Source organism: Micropterus salmoides, unplaced genomic scaffold (genome assembly GCF_014851395.1).
Source record: "Micropterus salmoides isolate LMB-PRFRI ecotype aquatic unplaced genomic scaffold, ASM1485139v1 Ms_hic_scaffold_4, whole genome shotgun sequence".
NCBI lineage: Eukaryota > Metazoa > Chordata > Actinopteri > Centrarchiformes > Centrarchidae > Micropterus > Micropterus salmoides.
In genome coordinates this window covers 18,610,027-18,630,654 of record NW_024043372.1, presented here as the reverse complement: position 1 = coordinate 18,630,654, position 20,628 = coordinate 18,610,027, and the positions used below count along the sequence as shown (strand labels likewise).

Genomic DNA, 20,628 nt, shown 5'->3' with positions numbered 1-20,628 from the left:
GTGCACCCACACGTGAACTTTCCTGTCAATCAGTTAATCAACAAATCAGCGTTATTCAACCAAAGCGCCTTCTAGACATGGCTTTATAAAGACACAAGTAATAACACATAGGACCAGGATCACGGAATAAAAGCAGAAAAAAGTATATAGATAGTCCAACTGGGCACCACCGTCTGATAGGTCACCTTTTATATAGGGTTTGTAACGTCTAATTAATGACTTTATTAAAGGGTCATAAATAATTTACACATGCTTAATAGATTCCTTACAAACCGTTAATAAGTAGCCTGTAACTTTTTGGGTTGCCAGGTTGTAATAAAAATCCCTTTTACTGGTGTGTTTCCTTTCTATTTAGAAGTATTGCAATTATGCATGATGATCTGATGATGACATTAATCTATTAATAAATGCTTGTGGGTTTCACATTTTCTAAGCCTGTAAGTCTGCTGTTATAGGTATGCTACACTCTGTCCAGAAATGAAAGTCCTCCATTAGAGGATAAATAAAATAAGACTTGGCTGCACATTCCCACTGGCAATAGGCCACATAAATACATACATAGACGATTTTGTTTTTTAACTTGGCAACCTAAAACTTATTCTTATTAATGGATGACCTCATCTAGCATTAAAGAGTTAGGCTATTAAGCCATGAGTAACAAACTTATTCTTAAGTTTCTTATTCTAAAGTGGCACCAACAAGAAAAAACCTAAAGAATACAGAAGCTGATGAAAACATATCCAAGAGTCTAGTCCATGATTAAAATATGTGCCTTTTGAAAGTAGCCCATGTTTCAGAGAAATAAAATAATTTATAGAAAAGGTGGGCATGGACAGCATATAGGCCTGCAGTTTAGCTAGGAGCCCCTAGTTTAATTTTATATTCTGTTAACGTATAACTAGAGCTGATTTTGACTCCTATAGAGACACAATACATAGGCTACTACATAAGAGATTATTGTACAATTCTAGTTGCAGACCACAGTTGAAAAAATTGCTAACATTTTTTAACAGTTTTCAACAAATAACATTAATAATTTATTAATTCACCTTCAGTGCAGTATATCACAGAGTTCCCTATGGCCTAAATGTTGCTGCAAAATTATAGTGGTGAAATTGTGAACTCATTCATTAATAATTGTTTTTCTTGACTTAAAAATAGTCCAATTTAATATATAGTGCGTTTTAAAAAATTTTTTTGCATCCCCCTCTAAAATCCAACTATGTCTAACTCACCATTGTAAAGTATGAACCTCAGGGTTAATTAATAAACCTCCAAATTCACATAACTGTTTTTACCAAGGACATGACCTCAGTGTCCTGAATGGTATCTACCGCCTTGGTACTAGTAGAGTGAGTTTACCTTGCCTTGTCTTTTGATTTTCTACTTACCTCCCGAATATAGCTACATGTTTATGAGTTATAGTTATATCATGTTTTATTATTACTATCAAATATGATATAGAAAGAAAAAGGCTATTATAAGGGTTTTTATGAGTTCTTATGCCAACATGTTATTGTTGAGGTTTACAAGGTTATTTTATGGTTTTACTAATAACTGTAGGTCACTCAAAGATCTAAAGCTTCTGTGTGTCTATGGCCATAGGCAATCAGAAAAATGTCACCATTAGCATAGTGGAAAACAATGGGCCTACACAAAACCAACACAACTCAGTGCACAGCACTGTGCTTTTATAATTTTAAAGTTCATCATAAGTGACATATTCTATTTCTATTATTATCTATATGTTATTTTTTCTATATGAAATTCTATAATCTGAGTGTAGCTGTTTTGTATTGTAACCTATTGACTTTTCATAATTTTTAGATTTGTGCATTTTTTTTCCAAATATAAACACTTTCAGTCCATTTAACTGGTGGTGTCTCTGTAAAAATGAACACAAATATCACTAAAATGTGCGGAAACTAATCAGGTCAATCTACACAATTGAACATGTATCAAAGAAAGCATGCTGAAGTGTGGTCGTCTGTTTAGAAAGGCAACAGCGCCTCATGTGGGTTGATCACGGGGACTGCTGTTATTAAACCATGAAGATGAGCAGTAAAATGATAAATCATTTTAAATCAGAACATTTACAGCTATAATGACTGGCCCTGCCCTTCTGTTCAAGGGGACGCTTTAGACTGAAACGCAGACATCACTAACGCTGATTATCTGAGACACTAAAAGGTAAAAAGGTTCAGAAAATCAGTCGCTCATTAGTTATTACTATTACCTAGTTATTTAATGCACGGAATTTCCAATAACCCTCTTTATATGTGTTTCAAACCGGACCGTAATTTCTCTCCAAAACTTTACACTTCCGCAAAGTAACATTCATATTTTTCCTCTGCAGGTTGTAATTTCTTTTAGGTCATATCAAGTTACTAAGTCATATCCGACTTTAAAAAACAAATATATTAAATTAAAAAAATAATAGGCCAAGATGTCAAATTTGAGGTGAATGTTTCATTATAACCTGGAATTGTGACGACCAAAAATAATTATTTTGTATTAAACAAGTGTATGGTAATGATAACACAGACCTATAGCCTACTCACTTGGTTATTTCCTAGCTTGTACCTATGGGGTTTTGAGTCCTAGCCTATTTATTATAACTTAAATTATTAAGTTCCGTACGACATTTGGGTATTTTTTGAACCTGCAATTTCAGATATAAATTTAACTTAACAGCTGAAACTCACCAGAAATTAGATGTCCAGTGGAGCCTCGCGCACCCAGATGCAACCAGCATTTTTGAGAAAGTAAGCTTTCAGTTTATACAATGCCAAGTTAATGCCGAGTCCAACTACTCAGAAAAATAGAAGGCGTCAGAGGGGACCAAAGAGAAGAACCGACGAGCGCCGTACACCCCACATCAGCCTCAAACACTTCAAAGTGTCCCTGAGTGATGAAACTTGCTGAGTCAGTGGGACAGTCCGGTCGAAAAGATCCCCTTTAAGACAGATTTTCCCCTCCCGTCCTGCGCCACTGATGATGCTTATGTTCATAAGGTGTGACACCTCATATGAAAGTGAGAAAGTAATTGACGCACTACTTCATCAACATTATGCCACCTGGTGACTGCAGTACCGTTTGAGGCCACCGCGGCGCTGACGGGTTTCTTGTGCTTTTATAAAGACCACAGAAAGATTTCAGGAAGTGCAGAAGTTGCTGAGAAGCTCCTTCTGACAGAGAACAACCTCGGAAGCTAAAACAGGACGGTTTTGCAGTTTTGTCTTAAAAATAAGCGTCGCTTTTGTTTCATTTACGAATTTGTCACGGCGGCAAATTATTGTCAAATAACAGGTAGCGTTACGCAGTGCGCTTTTTATTTGCAGAGTGTGTATGTAAAGGTTTTTCCTCACCTGTCATTACTGAACATTTGCAGGTAAATTGTAATGTAAAAAATTGTAAAAAACAAAACAAAAAAAACAGAAAATGTCCACCTTACTTCTTCCTTGACAAAACAACCTAAAGACTGTTTCCTGTAGCGAATCCTTTAAGCAAAATGTTAAGGTCAAGGTTCACTCACTGTAGGTTCATGCATACTGTGAGGCTTAGGTTTATATTAAGGTAGCCTGTATTAATATAACACTACTGTAACGATTAGTAAGAGCATGTGAAGTCCAGTAACATACTGTGATTTGAAGGTCTATGTTCACAAAGTTCAGTTAGTATTCAAACTGTTTTAGAGAGGTGCTTATTCAACTTTATGGCCAATTTGGAGGTTGTAGTTTGTCTTGTTGTTGCTCCTGAATGCCACTGTGTTTCCAATATTAAGTGTATCGCCACCAATATACAGTGGGTGAAAAAAAAAATATTGGAAACACTTCCCCCGCGACCAAAACAGCTTGGTCCCACACTTCCCATAATACGACCCAATATTCATCTATTAGACACTTTTTTCCTGGTAAATGCCTTCATGTTTTTGCATTCAGGACTCAATGTCACCTTTTACTTGGCTGCAGCTGTATATTCCTCTTTACACCATCAGAGGTGATAATCCCAAACTTTGGAAAGCTCCCCCCAGACCCACAAGTACTATACAAATACTGTAGTTTAACCTGCATCCTGAACTGTTCATGTTCATATACAAAATCTCTGGAGTTCCCCTTTAAACACAGGTCTCATATTCTGACTTGTCAACATCACTGACAAATCCTCATTCCTCTCTCTCTCATCAGGTGATGGCTGAACCCAGAATATCTTCCATTGATGGGAAGTTAGCTGAAGAATTCGCTGTTCCCTCCCATGCCGAAGAGGTGAAAGAGAAGATGGCTGCTTTTGCCAGGCACCATGCGGTAGCAGGTCGCATGGTGGTTCTCATCACATCAGGAGGCACCAAAGTTCCCCTGGAGTCCCGCACAGTTCGCTTCCTCGATAACTTCAGCAGCGGCAGACGAGGGGCCTCTTCAGCAGAGTATTTCATAGACTCAGGCTACGCTGTCATCTTCCTGCACAGGCATCGCTCGCTCTACCCCTACACACGTATGTTCTCAACCATTAACATGCTGGACGCCCTGAAGTTCAGAGGTGGAGAGGGAGCATCCGGTAACACCGGTGAAGTGGTGGTTAACCAGCAGGTGCTTCCGAACATAGCGAAAGTGCTGAAGCGATACCAGGAAGTGAAAGAAGGCAGACTTCTTCTGCCCATTGAGTTCAGCACTCTGTCAGAGTATCTGCATCTACTCAAAGCAGCAGCACAGGCACTCAGCACAATAGGTACAGACTAACACCAGTTTACAAGTTGAAGTTGTGGCTCTTATCGTTCATAACTTGTCCCCAAATGTTTGTTCTGCACTTAGGATCCAAGGCCATGTTTTACTTGGCTGCAGCTGTGTCTGATTTCTATATCCCAGCATCTGAGATGCCTGAACACAAAATCCAGTCTTCCAATGGACCTCTTCAAGTGAGTATGAAATGTGTCAACAACTACAGGATGGATTGTCATGAAATCTTGTAGACATTTATTGTACCCAGGGGATGATTCCCAGTTACACTGATGATCCTCTAACCTTTCCTCTTGCATCACAAGGTAGACATGTTTTTTAGTTAAATATCTTAACTACCGGTGGATTGGTACACATAATCATGCCCTCCTCACAAATTTTGATCACTATGGTGATCCCTTAAACTTTTAATGTTGCACCATTTTTTATTCAATGTTATTTTGATATTGCCAATTCGTAAGATGTCATCTTATTGCCCTTCTCGTATACAGCAGGTAGACCCAACAACTACCACCGTGATCAAGTGCGTTTATGTCCAACACTTTTGTTTAGGACTGTCTACCTGTACTAATTACATTCCCATTAGCCTCAGCTATAATGTGTGCTAATCCGCTCATGTCTGCATGCTAATGCTCTAAACTGAGATGGTGAAAAAAATAAGCATACCAGCTTAATATCAGCAGAATGTTTGCATGCTAGCGTTAGTATTTAGCTGCAAGCACCTCACTGCTTAGTTAAAGCCTCAAAGAGCAGACTGTAGACCCTTGGTCTTGTTACTAATGACAACATACTTTTTCTCCCCTTCAGCTCAGCATGAACATGGTCCCAAAGATACTGTCCCCCCTGGTGAAGGACTGGGCACCTCAGGCATTTGTCATATCTTTTAAGCTGGAGACAGATGCAGCCATCCTGCTGGACAGGGCTCGCCGGGCTCTGGACACCTACAGGCACCAGGCTGTTGTGGCCAACGTACTGGACTCTAGACGGGGATATGTGGTGGTGGTGACCCCTCAGACTCAGGTTGAGCTGATCCTCACAGAGGAGGATGAGAAGAATGAGGTGGAGATTGAAGAGAGGATAGTGAGCAACCTGACATCCGCACACAACAAGTTCATAACTCAGCAAGGAGGTTGACTGTAATCATCGTCACTGCATGTCTGAGCCAATGGCATGTAAGTCATTGTCTGTGCTCTTACCTGATCCTGAGCTTGGCTTAAATTCCTACTTGCCTCTTCTCCTGAAAAGTTACTGTATATTCAGTATGTTGTTTGGTTGCATAACGTTGGTAATAACTGTAACTATGAACACATCATATCCATCCCTTGCCCTTTTAACATGCTCTAAAAACAGGCCTCTATGCTTATAGTGCGGTCTCTGTACAGGGACAATATGTTATTGAAAATGTTTATTCACATTGCACAATGAATCTAGAACAGAAAAACATTTTCATGTCGTTTCTACAATAGTGACTGACAGTTGATTACTTCAGTGATGTGCTTTCCTACACAGGTCACCTATAATAAACATTTCTAAGTACAGTCCATTAGTCTTATTTTTCAATCCTACACCTGGCAGCATATTTTGGATTCTCTCTTGGTTACTTAAGTTTAACGCTCTTCTTGACACCAGCACGAATTCCAGACAGCTCTCCACTGTATCTCTTGTCTTCCCGACGAACCTCCCGGACCTGGCACATATGAACCACAGTTTCAGTATCGATCTTGGAAAAGTGTTTGACATATTAACACATCCTCATAAAATAAAAAGGTATCTTTAATGTGTGGAATACAAACCTGGCCCTTTCTGCGGATTTTGGCCCGCCTGAACTTCTCTCTGTGCTTGACTCTGGGATTACGGTCAATTTTCTTCCTCTTTGGTGTAAGTCCTTTGTTCTTGGCCATCTGTGGAATTGGTAGCGGCACATAATGAGAATAAGTCTTGACAAGTGACAAAGTCTAAGATTGGATGGACTGTTCATTATTTATAGGGGCGGGGGCTGGGGTAGGACTGTTTTATATTTATCCACCGGAGCTCAAAATATTTTTCCTTGAGCCTCCCTGAGTGACTGGAGGAAAATGCATGACCCTCACTCCATCATAAATAACCAAATAGGTAGCTAGTATTGGAGAAAGTAAAAAAAACAAAGGCTGACATATTCCAACCATTACATTTAAGAGTGACTCTTAAATGTAATGGTTGGCCCCCCCTTCCCTCGTCAGGAAAAAAGAAGCCCAATGTATTGTGTCCTTTCCTATAGTACTGCAAAGGCTACCTTTTCCAGCTCTGAAACAAAAATAAGACCCTAAGTTAGTCCAGCCAATGCAATAAGCCAACAGCACAGAGGGACTGAGAGTTATCACCAAATCAAACAGCTCATTTCTTAAGCAAAATGCAAATCCTCATAAATATTTGCATCTTCACCCAAGTTATGGGTGCATGACCAACAAAGTTGAATAAGCCTACACAACAAACGCACACACACAACATTAGTGACATTTGCATATTAATGATGGTGTTCCCAAATAAACTTAACATATGCAACAGTGGCCAGAATAATCTCAGTTGGCACGATGGTCTTAAAAATATTAAGGCCAAAATAATTTTTTAGAATATAATAGTGTGTGTGATCTGCCTGAGCACATCTGGAGTAGTCTGGCTTTCATTGTGTTTGGATGTTAGGTCAGTGTAAACACAATTAGTGGCCCACAACGTGCTGGCATCCATGCTGAACACAACTTTATAGCCAACATGTATTTGTTTTTAGCTAACATAAAATATACAAAGTGAGAAGGCTGAAAGAGATGGACCTCTAATGACTGATGATGCGGGTACTGAAACACCATGGGACAAACTGAATATTTTTTCATACAAAAAGAAGAATTTTTTAAGGGAGTCTGTGGAGAATTTGCCCCCATTTCAAATTACACATGTGCAGAATTTTCTCTGGAGGACAGATCTGAACTCAGTGAGGATAAAATTGCACTAAAAATACCAGGTGTAAACACAAAGGCAAGATCTGATTTATTATAAAGGTGTAAATGGGGTGTTTCACCAAATTCTGACATGGTGAGGACTGTTCAACTGCACTGTGGCGGTTAAGGTGGGGTGTTAGGTGGGTTTAGGTAGGTATGAGAGATAAGTTATGTATTTGAAAAGTAAAAAAACATACACTATATAAAATAATAACAAATACAACAATTTAAAAAGGTGTATATCGCCCACTGCCAAAAATTAAAGTCCCTCCCCTGTCATATTTGACAAGCCTCCCCCTTCCAATACTCTGTTAATCATAAATATACTCTGGGTGGAAGCATCTGACTGCAAACACTCATATTTCAGTGTGTGACTGGTTGTACCTGGTATGTGATTCCTCTCTTAGCATCTGGGTCCAGCTCTTCTTCATCTTGATTCTCCTCCAACCTGCAACAAATTGACAATTTGTCAGACCCCGAATTGATTTAATCAACTGTGATTTGAAGCATCAGATCATACTTACTCTTCAGCTTCTGGGTCGCTGCGCTTTCTCTTCAGTTTCACCCGCTCCGCCACCTCTTTGTAGAAACGTAAAGCCGCTTCCTCGTCCAGGTCAGAGTCCGAGTCCTGCTCAACCTCAAGAACAGTTTCACCAGAATCCTGCCAACAATGTGAACTTGTTACCATTCAAGCAGACTCAAAGTGAGGATGCCATTCAGGTGAGTAAACGGAGGTAACAAACCCCACAAAAATCTCACCTTTTTCTTCTTACTTGAGAGTCTAGGCTTCTTGACCTCTGTTGATCTGCTGCTGGCCTTATTCTCCTCACCGGCTAGTAGCTTGCGAAACTGTGGTGCAAGCCGATCATCTACTGAACCTAGTTCATTGATGAGCTACAGGCAGGTATTGAAAAGTCAGTAATATGGAGTGGTAGTGTGATGTCCCAGCCCATGTAGTTATTGGTGCCATCGTCAAACAGTAGTAGTATCAAACAGTGACACACTAAAGGATGCCGTGCATGTTGTCTTGACTGTTGGACATTCAGGGCAGGAACACATTCGCTAACATGTCCCACTTTCAGCAGGTGTTAAAGTCAACGTGTGGACTTACATTTCTGTAGGTGAGCAGTCTTTCAATCACAGGATGGTTATGAGCTGGGATTCGTTTCGCTTTCAGCACCAAGTAGAAACTGATGTTTGTGCAGTAACTGTTGCAGGAAAGGGTCATTTGGTCATTCAACGAACAACTGTGACATGATTTAGCAATATGTAAATACAATTTAACTGCAACTTACTTAAGATAAAGTTGCTGTTTTGTCTTGAGGTAGTCAGCACCCTTTGGAAAACAGTAATTCACATACTTAATTACCATTGCTACATGACATTATTGGTAGTACTCCCCAACATGGCACCAAATATCACGTGTCCCTGTGTACTATACAGCTACACAGAGAGAAAAATTATCATTAATGAATCTAACAATAGTCATTCAATTTCAAAAAAGAAATTGTTGTTAGGTAAGGATAATATATACAAATATATTATAAACAAACTATAGGTAGTGTCTCATATAAATTTAATACAATTCTACTGAGTTGCAGATGCTCTAAGACTGACTGAAAAGGACAGTATGAATTCAGTTCATGGTAAAAATATTTCAAACTTCCTGAGTTACTTTAAAAACAAACTATCTCTGATTTACATAACTAAAGATCTGTCTCTGTTTTGCACTACCACATCTGTGAGACAGAACGACTAAAACTACCATAGAAGTAAAGAGAGTCTCCTTCTTCAATGATTTGTTCCATGATAATTAAAAAGGACAAATGCATGTTGATAAATCTTTAAATCTGCAAACTGATATGAGCCACTTGGGGGCAGCTAAAGCAAGTCCTGAACACAACATTATCATATCCTCACCTTCTAAGTTGATATGATGATTTTGTTAGCAACAGTTGCTTATTTACATCATCATACATATCATGCAGTAACGGAGCAACAATATAATTTATTTGAAGTTTCTGATCACCCGTTTTCACTCTCTTCTAGCTCAGTTTTTGGACTCTACCAACTCCTTAGGGAAACGTCTAGCTCTTAAGCTGCTAAATGCTTCACTATGTTCACCAGCTAGTTGCTCAGCATGTCAGTCGGCTGTACAGGTAGTTTACAGTGGGGTTTTAAAACTTTTGTCACTGAAAACATTATAGCTGCTTTTAAATCAGGTGACAAATTCACAGCTAGAAATGAAGCTAAATGCACTCACCTTTCCTGGTGGGATCTTTCCATCCTTGACCATCTGTACGAGGGGCTGCAGCTCATCCTTTAGTTCAGTAAGCTGCACACATCGTGCCATAACAAAGATTATTCACATCAATTACATGTTGGTCTGTGGTAACTAAGCAAATATCCTTTGGCTCAATAAATCTGAGGTTGTTTTACCTTTGCCTTAAAGTCTTGAATAAGTTCAAGCAGCTCTGGTGACTCCTTCTTCAAAAGTTTCATTTTTTCCTTCTGGGACATCTGCTTCAGGTCTTTCACAATCCTCTCCTCCTTTTCTACAGTTTTGCTTTCATCCTTCTCCTCCACAGCAAAGTCCTTCATTTAGACAGCCACATAAGACAACCAAAGAAAACACAAATGTTCATCATTTTATCATCACATGTGGAATTAACTGGACGTTAATCAGCTAATCAGAACTAGGTTGACAGGAGAGGTTTAGAAAATACCTGAAAAAAGTTTAAATCATAATCCTCCTCGCTCAGATTTGCAGCTAAACGTTTTTGGATGTTTTTAGCCTCTTCTTCTTCCTCTAGTTCCTCAGCTTCCAACTCTTCTTGAGATTTCCCTTCTGTAATAACACAGTTATATGTTGCATAAGAAAATATTAGCCACACTGATAACAAAACCATCACCAACTTGTTGAAATATTTTTGGAGATATGAGACGCTTACTGGTGGGCATGTAGTCAGTGTCATAAAACATCTTCTTCTTGGTGCCCCATGCCATTTCATTAGGAAGATCTGAGGAAGACAACCAAAATACAGTTAAACTGCTAGTATGACTATAAACCAAACATAAGAAATTATGATTTTGTGTTTACCTTCTTCTTTTTTCCCCTCTAGATCACTCTCCATGTCTGTGCCCTCTTCCTGGTCATCTTCTTCTTCCTCCTCCTCCGACTCAGAGTCATCCAGGGCCATGACTTCCTCCTGTGAAATTCAGATGAGCTTGGATTTGTTCTTGAACTTACTGAATTTCCTGACAGTAAATCCAAACAAACACACAATCCATCACCTCATCATCCAGTTCCTCCAGGTCGCTCTCAATTTGAACACCACTGGCGAGAAGTTTCTATGGCAAAGAGATCAAAAACAGTTGAGAAGATAAAAACAGCACCACACACTGACCAAAGAACTACTTATGGAGGTTAACTTACTGCGATCTTCTCATCGTGAAACTCATCGATTTTGTCCTTTGTGTACTGTGATGATTTCTGAAGGGAAGAGGAGAGACAAAGCTGAGCTTATGTGGTTGTTGAAGGTTAAAAGTAGCTTGTGAGAAAAATTATCACAATATGAGACTAGATACCCCCAGATTGTGATTCTAACATGAGAGAAAAGTGGTACAAATTTCTGAACGTAGTATTGTTTTTAACTTTTAACTATTTTGGCCTTCATTTCCACATCACTACTGACTGTTCTTGTCCTAGACATCATACTAGACTTCTCTAGTTTAGATTTATTACTTTATACCAGAACCAACGGTCAAAACATTTCTGATATTATTGATGAAAAACTCTAATGAAAAATAATGGTAGAAAAATCACATCACTGACAGTTATGGAAAAACACACCAGGTGCACCTAGGGCTGGACGATATGGTCAAAATTTTTATCACAATAAAAAGTTTAATATCTTTCGATATCGATTCTTATCATATTCACATAGTTATTTCTTTCAAGTTTAAAGGCTGATTTTTGCTCCTGAGTGAAAGTTGAAGAAACCTGATGGTTACACTTGAGGCCAAACACAGTTCTGAGGTAGAACATTCAAAACAATTATGATAAAATATTTTTTCCTCAACAAAATAAACATCTTAATAAAAAAACTTAAGTCCTTATTCGTATATGATTCAAGTGAATAACATCAAACATTTATAGAACATTTTTTATATTGCTATTGAAAAAAATGATATTGCGATAATGATTGTTATTGTTTTATTGTCCAGCCCTAGGTGCACCTCCTTACCTTTTGGACAGTACTGTACTGTCCAAAATGTAAGAAGACCAAAACACCAGAGTGCAGTCAGCACACATTGGACCTGTTTTCAAACAATAAAATAACAATAAAAATACTTTTTAAAATTTCAACCGTTTACAAAGCAATATTCCTTGAATTTTGGGAAATCAATTCCCTTTCTTGGAGACACAAAATGCTGCAACATTTGAATACACCAATAAATAAATAGAATCACCATATAGGATGCATACAGTGTCATAAAAAATTGTTGAACCTTAGTAGATGTTTTCCCTGGGCTTTCCTCATGAGTAATACTGTAGTAATAAAATAAAACCTGTGACCCAGTGGCACATTTTAAAGACATTTAACTTTTTCCAATTGGAAGCATACTGTACATATAACAACACACTGGCTGTGATTGGCCTTTCTATCAGTGTTACAAACCACATAAAATCCCGCAGACAACACTGTAGCCAGAAGTGAGTGCTGAGTACTCTTACCTTATTTTTTTTTACATTTACATTTATTCATTTAGCTGACGCTTTTATCCAAAGCGACTTACAATTGCTATACATGTCAGAGGTCGCACGCCTCTGGAGTAAAGGTCGAACCCAGGTCTCCCACACCAAAGGCAAGCATCTTATATATGCGCCATCACCACCTCTTACCTTATCAGGAACAGGCATGTTCTTGTAGGTTTCAGGGTCATCTTCATCATATCGCTCTGTCTTTTTAGGCCCTTGTATCTGCCTACCCCTGAGCAATAAAAGAAAGGAGAAAGTGGTGTCCTAAAGGTTGTTTACATCATTACAATTTCATTTATGTTCTTGTCGGTCCTAGTGGGAAATGTGGGGACAACAAAAAGCTACAGGTTAACAGAGTAGGGAGGCTCGGTTTAACGTTAACAGTCACATTAAAACATGCAGACTCTAATTTTAGCTAACTTTAGCCAAACTCACCGTTTTGCTCGAACCATGATGGAAATGAATTGAACTGTCTTGCTGCACGTTAGCAAACAAAAAAGTGCGTTAGAAAGTTGAACAAACAACACGTTTCGACGGCAGTGTTCATATGTGGAGATGAAAACGGTAAATATCCAGTTTGCGTTGAGCTGAACACATTTCTTCAGTGGTTACCATGTGCTTCCGGATCTTCTTTTTCGTCGTCAATTTTATTGGCGGTGTATAAAGTAATGTGAAACGCGCATACTGCCTCCTACTGTACTGGAGTGTGTGACATCATTTTATTTATGGGTTTCAGTTTGAATACATTTGTTTATAGCTTGAAATCAATCAAATGACATGCAAATAACAATATATATATATGTGCAGAGAGAGAGGGAAAAAGACTCAACCTCAACATAAAAAAACCTAGATTAATAAACATAGATTAAAATTTTCTTTAAAAAGATTCTTTGGAGGATATTATTTTAACCAAGTGGGGTAGAGAGTTTCATAAATTAAGACCCCTGTATCTGATAGAAAACTTTGTTTCCTTAAGAATAAAGCCTTTCTCCTACTTCACTTCCATTCCATTAAAGACTTCTCCAGCAAGTCTTTAATTGGTCATTCAAACCCAAAATACATTAAAAGCTAACAAAAAAACAAAATATTTAACTGTCTATTCTGTTTCATTATAAATATTTTTTTTCTCTTTGTTGTTCAACAGTGAGATTTTCACTACATAATGGTTTGAAAGAGTTTTCTCCACTATACCAGCAATTGACTTCTGCTGAGACATTGTTTTATTTATTATTTCATATGTATTTTACTTGGCTCAACTAGTGTGACTTTAAAAGTGGCCAACAGTTTTTAGACTCACTATCTTTAAATCATAAAGTGTAAACTGCACTTCAAGTCTCCCCACCATCAATTCGTTTAATTCTTATCAGCACATGTTCCTTACAAACATTATATTTATGTCAAACTTTCTTTTTCATTATTTACATACTGTTGTATTAAGTCCAGGATGTTCTGACCTTAATAGTGAAGAAATAACATATTCTTCTGACATCTACTTTCCAACTCTAACAAACCTTTGATCTCAGCATGTTGTCTTCATCCCATATTCTCTGCCAAGCCTTCATAATTTATCAACAACTTTATTGATCACTTTTGCCCTTTTTTTGCAGATCTATCAGCACCATTTCAGTTTACTCTTTCATGTGCTAGTATCCAACACAAATACACAACTTTTGCCACTTGCTGAAAGTTTAATAAAATCATAGCTATTAAAAATGTCAATCAAAAGGTTCTTCTATAATTTCTTTCTCAAGCCATATGACTCCTTGGATTCGTATGCAGCCATCCAGTGGTAAACAGTTGATATCATTCCTGGTGAGCAGCATTAACACAGCAATTTTATGTACTTAAACATATTCTAAAGTAAAGCATTGCATCAAACAAACTATAGCATACAGTGAAACATCATCAAATTCAGTGGGACATCAAATCCACAGATAGAACCGATTGTCAGTACATCCTACATATCACGGCCTGTTTTGGGCTTAGTTTGGGTAATTAATGCTGCAGGTTATAACTGTCTCCTGCGGGCAGCTGCCCTTCCTCAGTGACAGAGGAAGTTATTACACAACGTGTTGCTCATGGATTTTCTTTTCTCGCTCCTCATTCTGGGTCTCCTTCCTTCTCAGCCAGTGACCTCCTCCAGTCCATACTGAGGGAATAACGGGAGCTGCGAGGCCTCTCTCGGGGCAGGAAGGTCTTTGGAGTTCTGTACAAAACAGATTTCATGTCATCGTTCCTCTTTTTCATCAGGGCAAGAGCTGGTGTCATAAGACCCGGTTCAAAGCACTGCCAAGGAAACAGAGAAGTAACAAAGAACATTAATATCATACTGTGCTCAACTATTAGGCACTTTATTTGAGCATTTAGACCACCTACAAAAGTTTGTTACTCCTCATAGTATGAATGTTATGAAATTGATCAGTCTGTAGAACAGTGTCCCAAGATAAAGTCGAGGGGTCACAAGATGATTAAAATGTTAAGACAGAAAAAAAAAATTTCTGTAATGCAAAATTAGGTTTTTTATTTTTCTGACTCTTCTTAAATGTTTGCTTTTTCTTTCAAAATATAGATTTTTTTTCTCCCACAAACCATATAAATGAAGCAATCTGATAAAAAGAATTTTCATTTTTTGGTTGAACTGTTCACAACTCATGTTGTAAAGGTCATAATTTGAGGATGAGGGGTCACAAGTAGACACTGCTTCATTGTAAGGGCTTACATTTCAACTTTCTGCTAATACTTTATACTATATATTTCTGTAGTTGACTTTTAGTTTGAATATATAATTCTGTGGTCAGTTTTCAGTTAATGTACTAATGAAACACAGTGCCTTTTGTGGATTATCTACCATACCAGGACTTTTTTTTTTCTTAAAATAGACATATTTGAGTCATAAAAGCACCACAAACTAAATTCAGTTCACCTCCATTGTTTTGGAGTGGAGGCAGAGGTGGATGACAAACACAAACAGTCTGCATGGCTTGATACCAGCAGAGGTAAGTGAGTAAATATGTTTTCTTGGGGTATTATTTTATTATGGCACACTACTTTTAGTTGAATAAAGGATTTGAGTGCTTCTACTTCAGTAAACTGAAGAGCAACATCTCTGTGAGCTGTTAACTTATTTTGCAGAAGTATCTCTTCCTCCATCACTCCTTCTTCACAAGCACATGTACAGGAAAATACAAAACATATACTTACACTGGCCCTAAACCTTGGCACCGGGTTTCCTCTGTCACCATGATTTGTATCTGTATTGTGCATGCTCAGGTCCATCATGGAGCGACTCATTTCTGACACAGCGGCCTTTGATCCTCTCCTGAACAGTCCTGAAGTGCTCTGCTGAGGCCGAAACCTCTTCATAATGTCACTCAGACAGCTGTAGCTGTCAGATTGGGGAATCCTCAGGATTATGGGTTTCTGTGCGGAGAGAAACTCATCTCAGTTTTTGCAAGTTTAGCTGAAGTGTTTTGACTGCAAAGGCCAGATACTTACTCTAGAAGGTGGTGTGTTTTCCACTTTTGGTTTGCTGGTTTCATTTATGCCTCTTTTCTCTTCCAAAATGGAGCACTCTTTTCTCTCAGTAGAGGAACGCATGACCATGTTGTTTGCTGGCCCTATTGCTTCATCACCAAGTCTTGTTGTTGTTCTGTCATTTAAATGGGTACTCTTTTCTACTGAGAGTTGCCTGGAAGGGGCTTTCTCTGTTATGCAGTCCTCCCTGCAGGAGAAGAAAAAAGGTCTTTTGGATATGTCATTTAAATAATCATTTATTCAGTGTGTTTCTTTTGTCTTTTGGTTGTTACCTTTTCCTTCTTTCTGGACTTTTCAGATCTGTTAACAAGGGCTGTGTGTTGCTATGAAATTAATCAAGATCCAAAGGATTTGTATAAATAAAACAACATCATACAAATAGAAAGCACATACTCATACTAATCATGTGTCGTGTGACTGTATATGTTGTAATCTGTTAAATGTTAAATGTAAGTTTTTAAGTTCGCTTGAATGCCCAAGACGAATTTCTCCCAAGGGAGACAATAAAGGCTAATCTAATCTTATCTTATCTAATCAGTATAATGTAAAAATCTGTTGTAACAAGACTCAACAAGACAAGTTGTTGATTTATCTGGCACATTGTTTGTCACTGGAGGTGTATTTTCGCATACCCTGTCACAAACAAAAAGATTTTAGTGAAGTCCTGCAAACAAAATATTAGAACTATGTTGTCCACCATATATGCTATTTCTCAAAGAAAGATAAGAAACAGGAAACATTCAAAATGTTTGTTTATGTTTCACTAAAAGGTAAATTATGGTATGAAAATAACAACAACTATGCAGCATACAGCAAAGTTATATTTCTGTAAATGCCAAAGATAATATAAAGATATCTTGTGTGTTTGGTCCCAAGACAACTTCACAGACTCACTAATGGTGTCTAAGAAGTCAACGTGATCTATATACCTTTTCTTATCCACAAAATGGATTCTGTTGTTCATCATTTCCTTGGCCATGATTTCCTCCTGTTGATCAAGAGGACTATCAAGGAAGCTGCACTCTCTCTGAACAACCCCCATGGCTTCCCAGTCCAGCAGGGAATCAGGAGGTGGGGATGGAGGGTTGGAAATCTCAGAGTCCAAAGGGAAAGGTTTTTTAAACCTGAGATCTGAGATGTCTTTCAGCCGATGAGTCACATATACATGAGTACCTGCAACCCTCCATGTGTCTGGGACGGGCAGCGAAGCAGCGAAAAGGATCCTGAACTCCCTGTCAAATGAGTCGACAACTGGGCCGCTTAGAACGGTGATCAGCTGCCGGTGCAGGTGGGCGTCTGTCCATGTGAGGCTGCAGTACAGAGACAGCTTGTTACATGCCTCTCTCTCTTTCTCTCTCTCTCTCTCTCTCTCTCTCTCTCTCTCTTTCTCTCTCGTGTAATGCAAAAAGGAATGTGTCTGACTGACATTTTATGGTGTGTAAAACATAACTGCTCACCTGTAGCTGCCATGAATCACTGTCTCTAAATCCACCAGAAGGAACTTGTCTTTCATTTCCCCGACCACCATTCTTCCAGTCCTGGAGCAGAAGGTTTTCCCTCCAAGAACACGGACCTGCATGTTCTGCCAGATCACAAGCTTGTTCAAACTCAAAATTGAATTACAATTAAACGTGTTTTTTATACGTGAAGCAATGTAAAGTCAACTACATGTTGAACAGGCTTATAATTTCTTTTACTCAAGGTTTATGTAAGTAAACAAGAGTCTACAGCCATGCTAGCAGCTCTTTGAGGCACAGCGGTGCTTTGAGCTAACATGATCACAATGACAACGCTAACCTATTGATGATCAGCATGTATATGTTTACCATCTTAGATGAGCGTGATAGCATGGTAACATTTGCTACTTGGCACTAAACACAAATACAGCTGAGGCTATTTTTTCATAAATCAAAGTACTGGACAAAAATTTTGTCCTGATGATACACTACAGGAAAAGTTCACAATCACCAAATGTCAACCTTATGGTGGTGTCAGAGGATGACATTAGGATGTCTGCACCAAACTTTGTGCCAATCCATCTTGTACATGTTAAAATATTTCACTTCGACCTGCTGGTGGCACTAGATAAAAAGTCAGGGGATCACCAAAAGTCTTGAGGGTTCATCCTCTGGGCACCATGGATTTCCTGGAATATCCGTACCAAGATTTTATGGCAATCTTTGCAGTTGTTGTTGATATATTTTTATCCGGTCCAAATGGTGAACCGACCAACCAACATTGCTATCTGATGCTAGTGTGAATCAAATTGTCAAAGCCACGCCATACCAGTATAATTAATAAATTGTCTTGGATCCTCTGACCATTCTGTGTGGTCTGTTACCCAATTATACATTAACATTAACATTTTGTGCAGGCAGGTTTGTCACCACAGACAACACTGAATGCTGTGTAACCAGTTCAGCTACTTGTTGCTAAAAGTCAATGTTACATTCCTAACATAAGCATGCCAAAGGTAAAAGACACTCTTGCTGTCTATCAGTAACCTCTCGAGGGTATGTATGCAGAGTGTCTGGTTATCAATAGTAATAATGTACACTTACTTTCAGATGTGACCAGATGTGACCTATTACATAATGTGTTGATCTGTCTGGTGGTGCTTGATTTTAGTAAAAAATAAAATCTCTGGTGTATTCATTGCCATGTCACACAAACATAAGATGATGGCTGCTGTAGGTGTTTGCTGATTTGTGGGAGGTGACTCACTGGATGCCCGAGCCTGTTGAGCGTGAAGTTCTCCTGAATGGACCTTTGGTTCAGGATGATGTAGACAGGGACACCCCGGGAGGCAGCACCGTGTAAATCGCCAATTATTGAACCATCTGTCAATCTGTCTGTCACAATGGCAATAACCTGCATAGTGCACAGAATGTCATAATAAAGTAATGTACTCATTCTGAGGAAAGAACATTTCCTGAGACTTCATCTCTACCCTTATAAAAACATATGCTGAGTTCATCCATAAGGAATAAATCCACATTATGTTTGCATACTTTAGTGGCCTTTTGCAAGTGCCGTCTGATGATCTCTCTGACAGGAGGTTCTCCCTCAGCAGGAGGACTGGTGTGGACTGTAACGCTTCCCTTTGGCGCCCATTGGCATTTTTCAGGCCAGCCCAGCTCCAGGTTCGGGGGTGGTGTGTCTGATTGGGAAGGGAAGTAGGTGGAACAAAAGTCCTCCCTCTCTGAGCTGCCTTCCTCTCCATCCGCCTCTCTTTGCACCTGTAGCGGGCTGAAGCAATAGTCCTGAGCCCAGCTGGATATCTGGCTGACCTCTTCAGAAGACAGGAAGCAGCTGGAGCGCTCTGTGTCGATGGAGCTGTAGAAGGCCGCTGTTCCTGCATTTAAGAGTCTCTCCACTGCTTGACGCTCCTTCTCACAATGGAGGTACTCTGGGGAAGACTCGTTCACTGGCACGAACACCGTCTCTTCATCAAGGCTCTGCTCTTGGGAGTTCACCATCACTGCAGCCTGATGTGTGATGTAAGCGAACTACTTATCAAAGTTCCCACTACTGACTCAAGCTGTGTGGCGGCAAGACAGTCCCAGGCCTGCTCGTGTCAACCTTCATGCCGGTTAAAACAATCATTTCATTCATCCTTCTGGCAAAAAGGCACAATGTCTTCACATTGGCAAGAGCTGCCCAGAACACATATGATATCTTGATGTTGATCTTTCTTTTACTGAGACAAAGTCTGTTCAAGGCTCACAAGTTCGGTCCTGAATATTAAGCAGAATATTATGATAAGTTTAAAGTGATCAGCATTTTTTTTTTAAAATCCATTTTGAAAACACAAAAATCAAAACATTGTGAAACTCACGTCCTGGGCAGCATGTCTCATCGCTCAAGCACAAGTATTACTCAGGAGCTCTCCGGAGCTCTAGCTCTTCATGTGTTCCCTGCCTTGCAGGTCAGCTCACTTCTCTTAACCCTTACACTCCTTGTTGCTGACAGATGGCAGAAAATCTGTGCAGCAGACAGATCGTTCAGCTACTCAGACACACAGTCACGATCCTGCCATACCTCCCTCTGACTTTCGCAGCCGCTGCATTTAAATTAAACCAACCTGATATTCAGGTTTCATTTCAAACGTGTGCTAAATTTGTGTGTGGTGCATCATATGTGTATTTTATCTAAGAGGCTGTCATTTACCTCACAGGTTTCTTTTTGGACTGGTTCAACCTGACAGGTAGGTTTGTGCAACACGCAATGCTGTATCTGACTTCCCATCTAAAGGTGTCAGGTGCAATCACAGAAGTTTTTTTTTTTATTTCTTTGAAAATACCGTTGGAAAATGTGTTTGTGAATCTTGACAGTAGTATCACTGGCCAGTTTGTTATCAGCTCATTATCACATTCCTCTACTGTTCTGTAGAAAACAGTCTGAGCATACTTTAACAAAGTAAGGCAAGGCAAGTCAAGTTTATTTGTATAGCACATTTCAACAACAAGGTAATTCAAAGTGCTTTACATAAAACATAAAAGCAACAGGGAAATATAAAAAAGTTTAAAAGTTAATTGAAGTGCTTTATTTAACTTTAAACAATGAATGCTACCAAACAATGAGTGATTGATTGAATGACAAAGATAGTGCACCCTTTCCCATCCAT

General features: G+C 38.9%; 3 protein-coding genes across 5 annotated transcripts; 1 reads left to right on the top strand and 2 right to left on the bottom strand.

The window, feature by feature from the left end:
- The first annotated feature begins 3,158 nt into the window (after window positions 1-3,158).
- ppcs (phosphopantothenoylcysteine synthetase) lies at window positions 3,159-6,271 on the top strand. Of its 2 annotated transcripts, none has more exons than XM_038697744.1 (4): window positions 3,159-3,309; window positions 4,188-4,725; window positions 4,809-4,912; window positions 5,541-6,271. In XM_038697744.1, exons 2-4 carry the CDS (start codon window positions 4,191-4,193, stop codon window positions 5,865-5,867), a joined length of 966 nt encoding a protein of 321 aa, XP_038553672.1. In that variant the 5' UTR covers window positions 3,159-3,309; window positions 4,188-4,190; the 3' UTR covers window positions 5,868-6,271. The 2 variants fall into 2 exon arrangements, with proteins under 2 accessions (XP_038553672.1, XP_038553671.1); XM_038697743.1 differs by having other exon boundaries at window positions 3,166-3,391.
- utp3 (UTP3 small subunit processome component) lies at window positions 6,126-13,097 on the bottom strand. Its single transcript, XM_038697742.1, has 16 exons — window positions 12,903-13,097; window positions 12,612-12,699; window positions 11,142-11,198; window positions 11,000-11,056; window positions 10,806-10,914; window positions 10,657-10,725; window positions 10,432-10,553; window positions 10,145-10,300; window positions 9,969-10,040; window positions 9,001-9,041; window positions 8,817-8,913; window positions 8,465-8,599; window positions 8,230-8,366; window positions 8,090-8,153; window positions 6,527-6,634; window positions 6,126-6,420 (listed from the first exon to the last, which is right to left on the bottom strand). The coding sequence occupies exons 1-16, from the start codon at window positions 12,917-12,919 to the stop codon at window positions 6,331-6,333; spliced, it is 1,419 nt and encodes a 472-aa protein (XP_038553670.1). The 5' UTR covers window positions 12,920-13,097; the 3' UTR covers window positions 6,126-6,330.
- A 1,038-nt stretch (window positions 13,098-14,135) lies between these two features.
- fam83e (family with sequence similarity 83 member E) lies at window positions 14,136-20,577 on the bottom strand. 2 transcript variants are annotated; one of them, XM_038695789.1, is made up of 9 exons: window positions 19,840-20,577; window positions 19,013-19,738; window positions 18,726-18,872; window positions 17,459-17,583; window positions 16,931-17,311; window positions 16,274-16,324; window positions 15,963-16,188; window positions 15,669-15,887; window positions 14,136-14,753 (listed from the first exon to the last, which is right to left on the bottom strand). In XM_038695789.1, exons 2-9 carry the CDS (start codon window positions 19,478-19,480, stop codon window positions 14,568-14,570), a joined length of 1,803 nt encoding a protein of 600 aa, XP_038551717.1. In that variant the 5' UTR covers window positions 19,481-19,738; window positions 19,840-20,577; the 3' UTR covers window positions 14,136-14,567. The 2 variants fall into 2 exon arrangements, with proteins under 2 accessions (XP_038551717.1, XP_038551718.1); XM_038695790.1 differs by lacking the exon at window positions 16,274-16,324.
- Window positions 20,578-20,628: the final 51 nt, after the last annotated feature.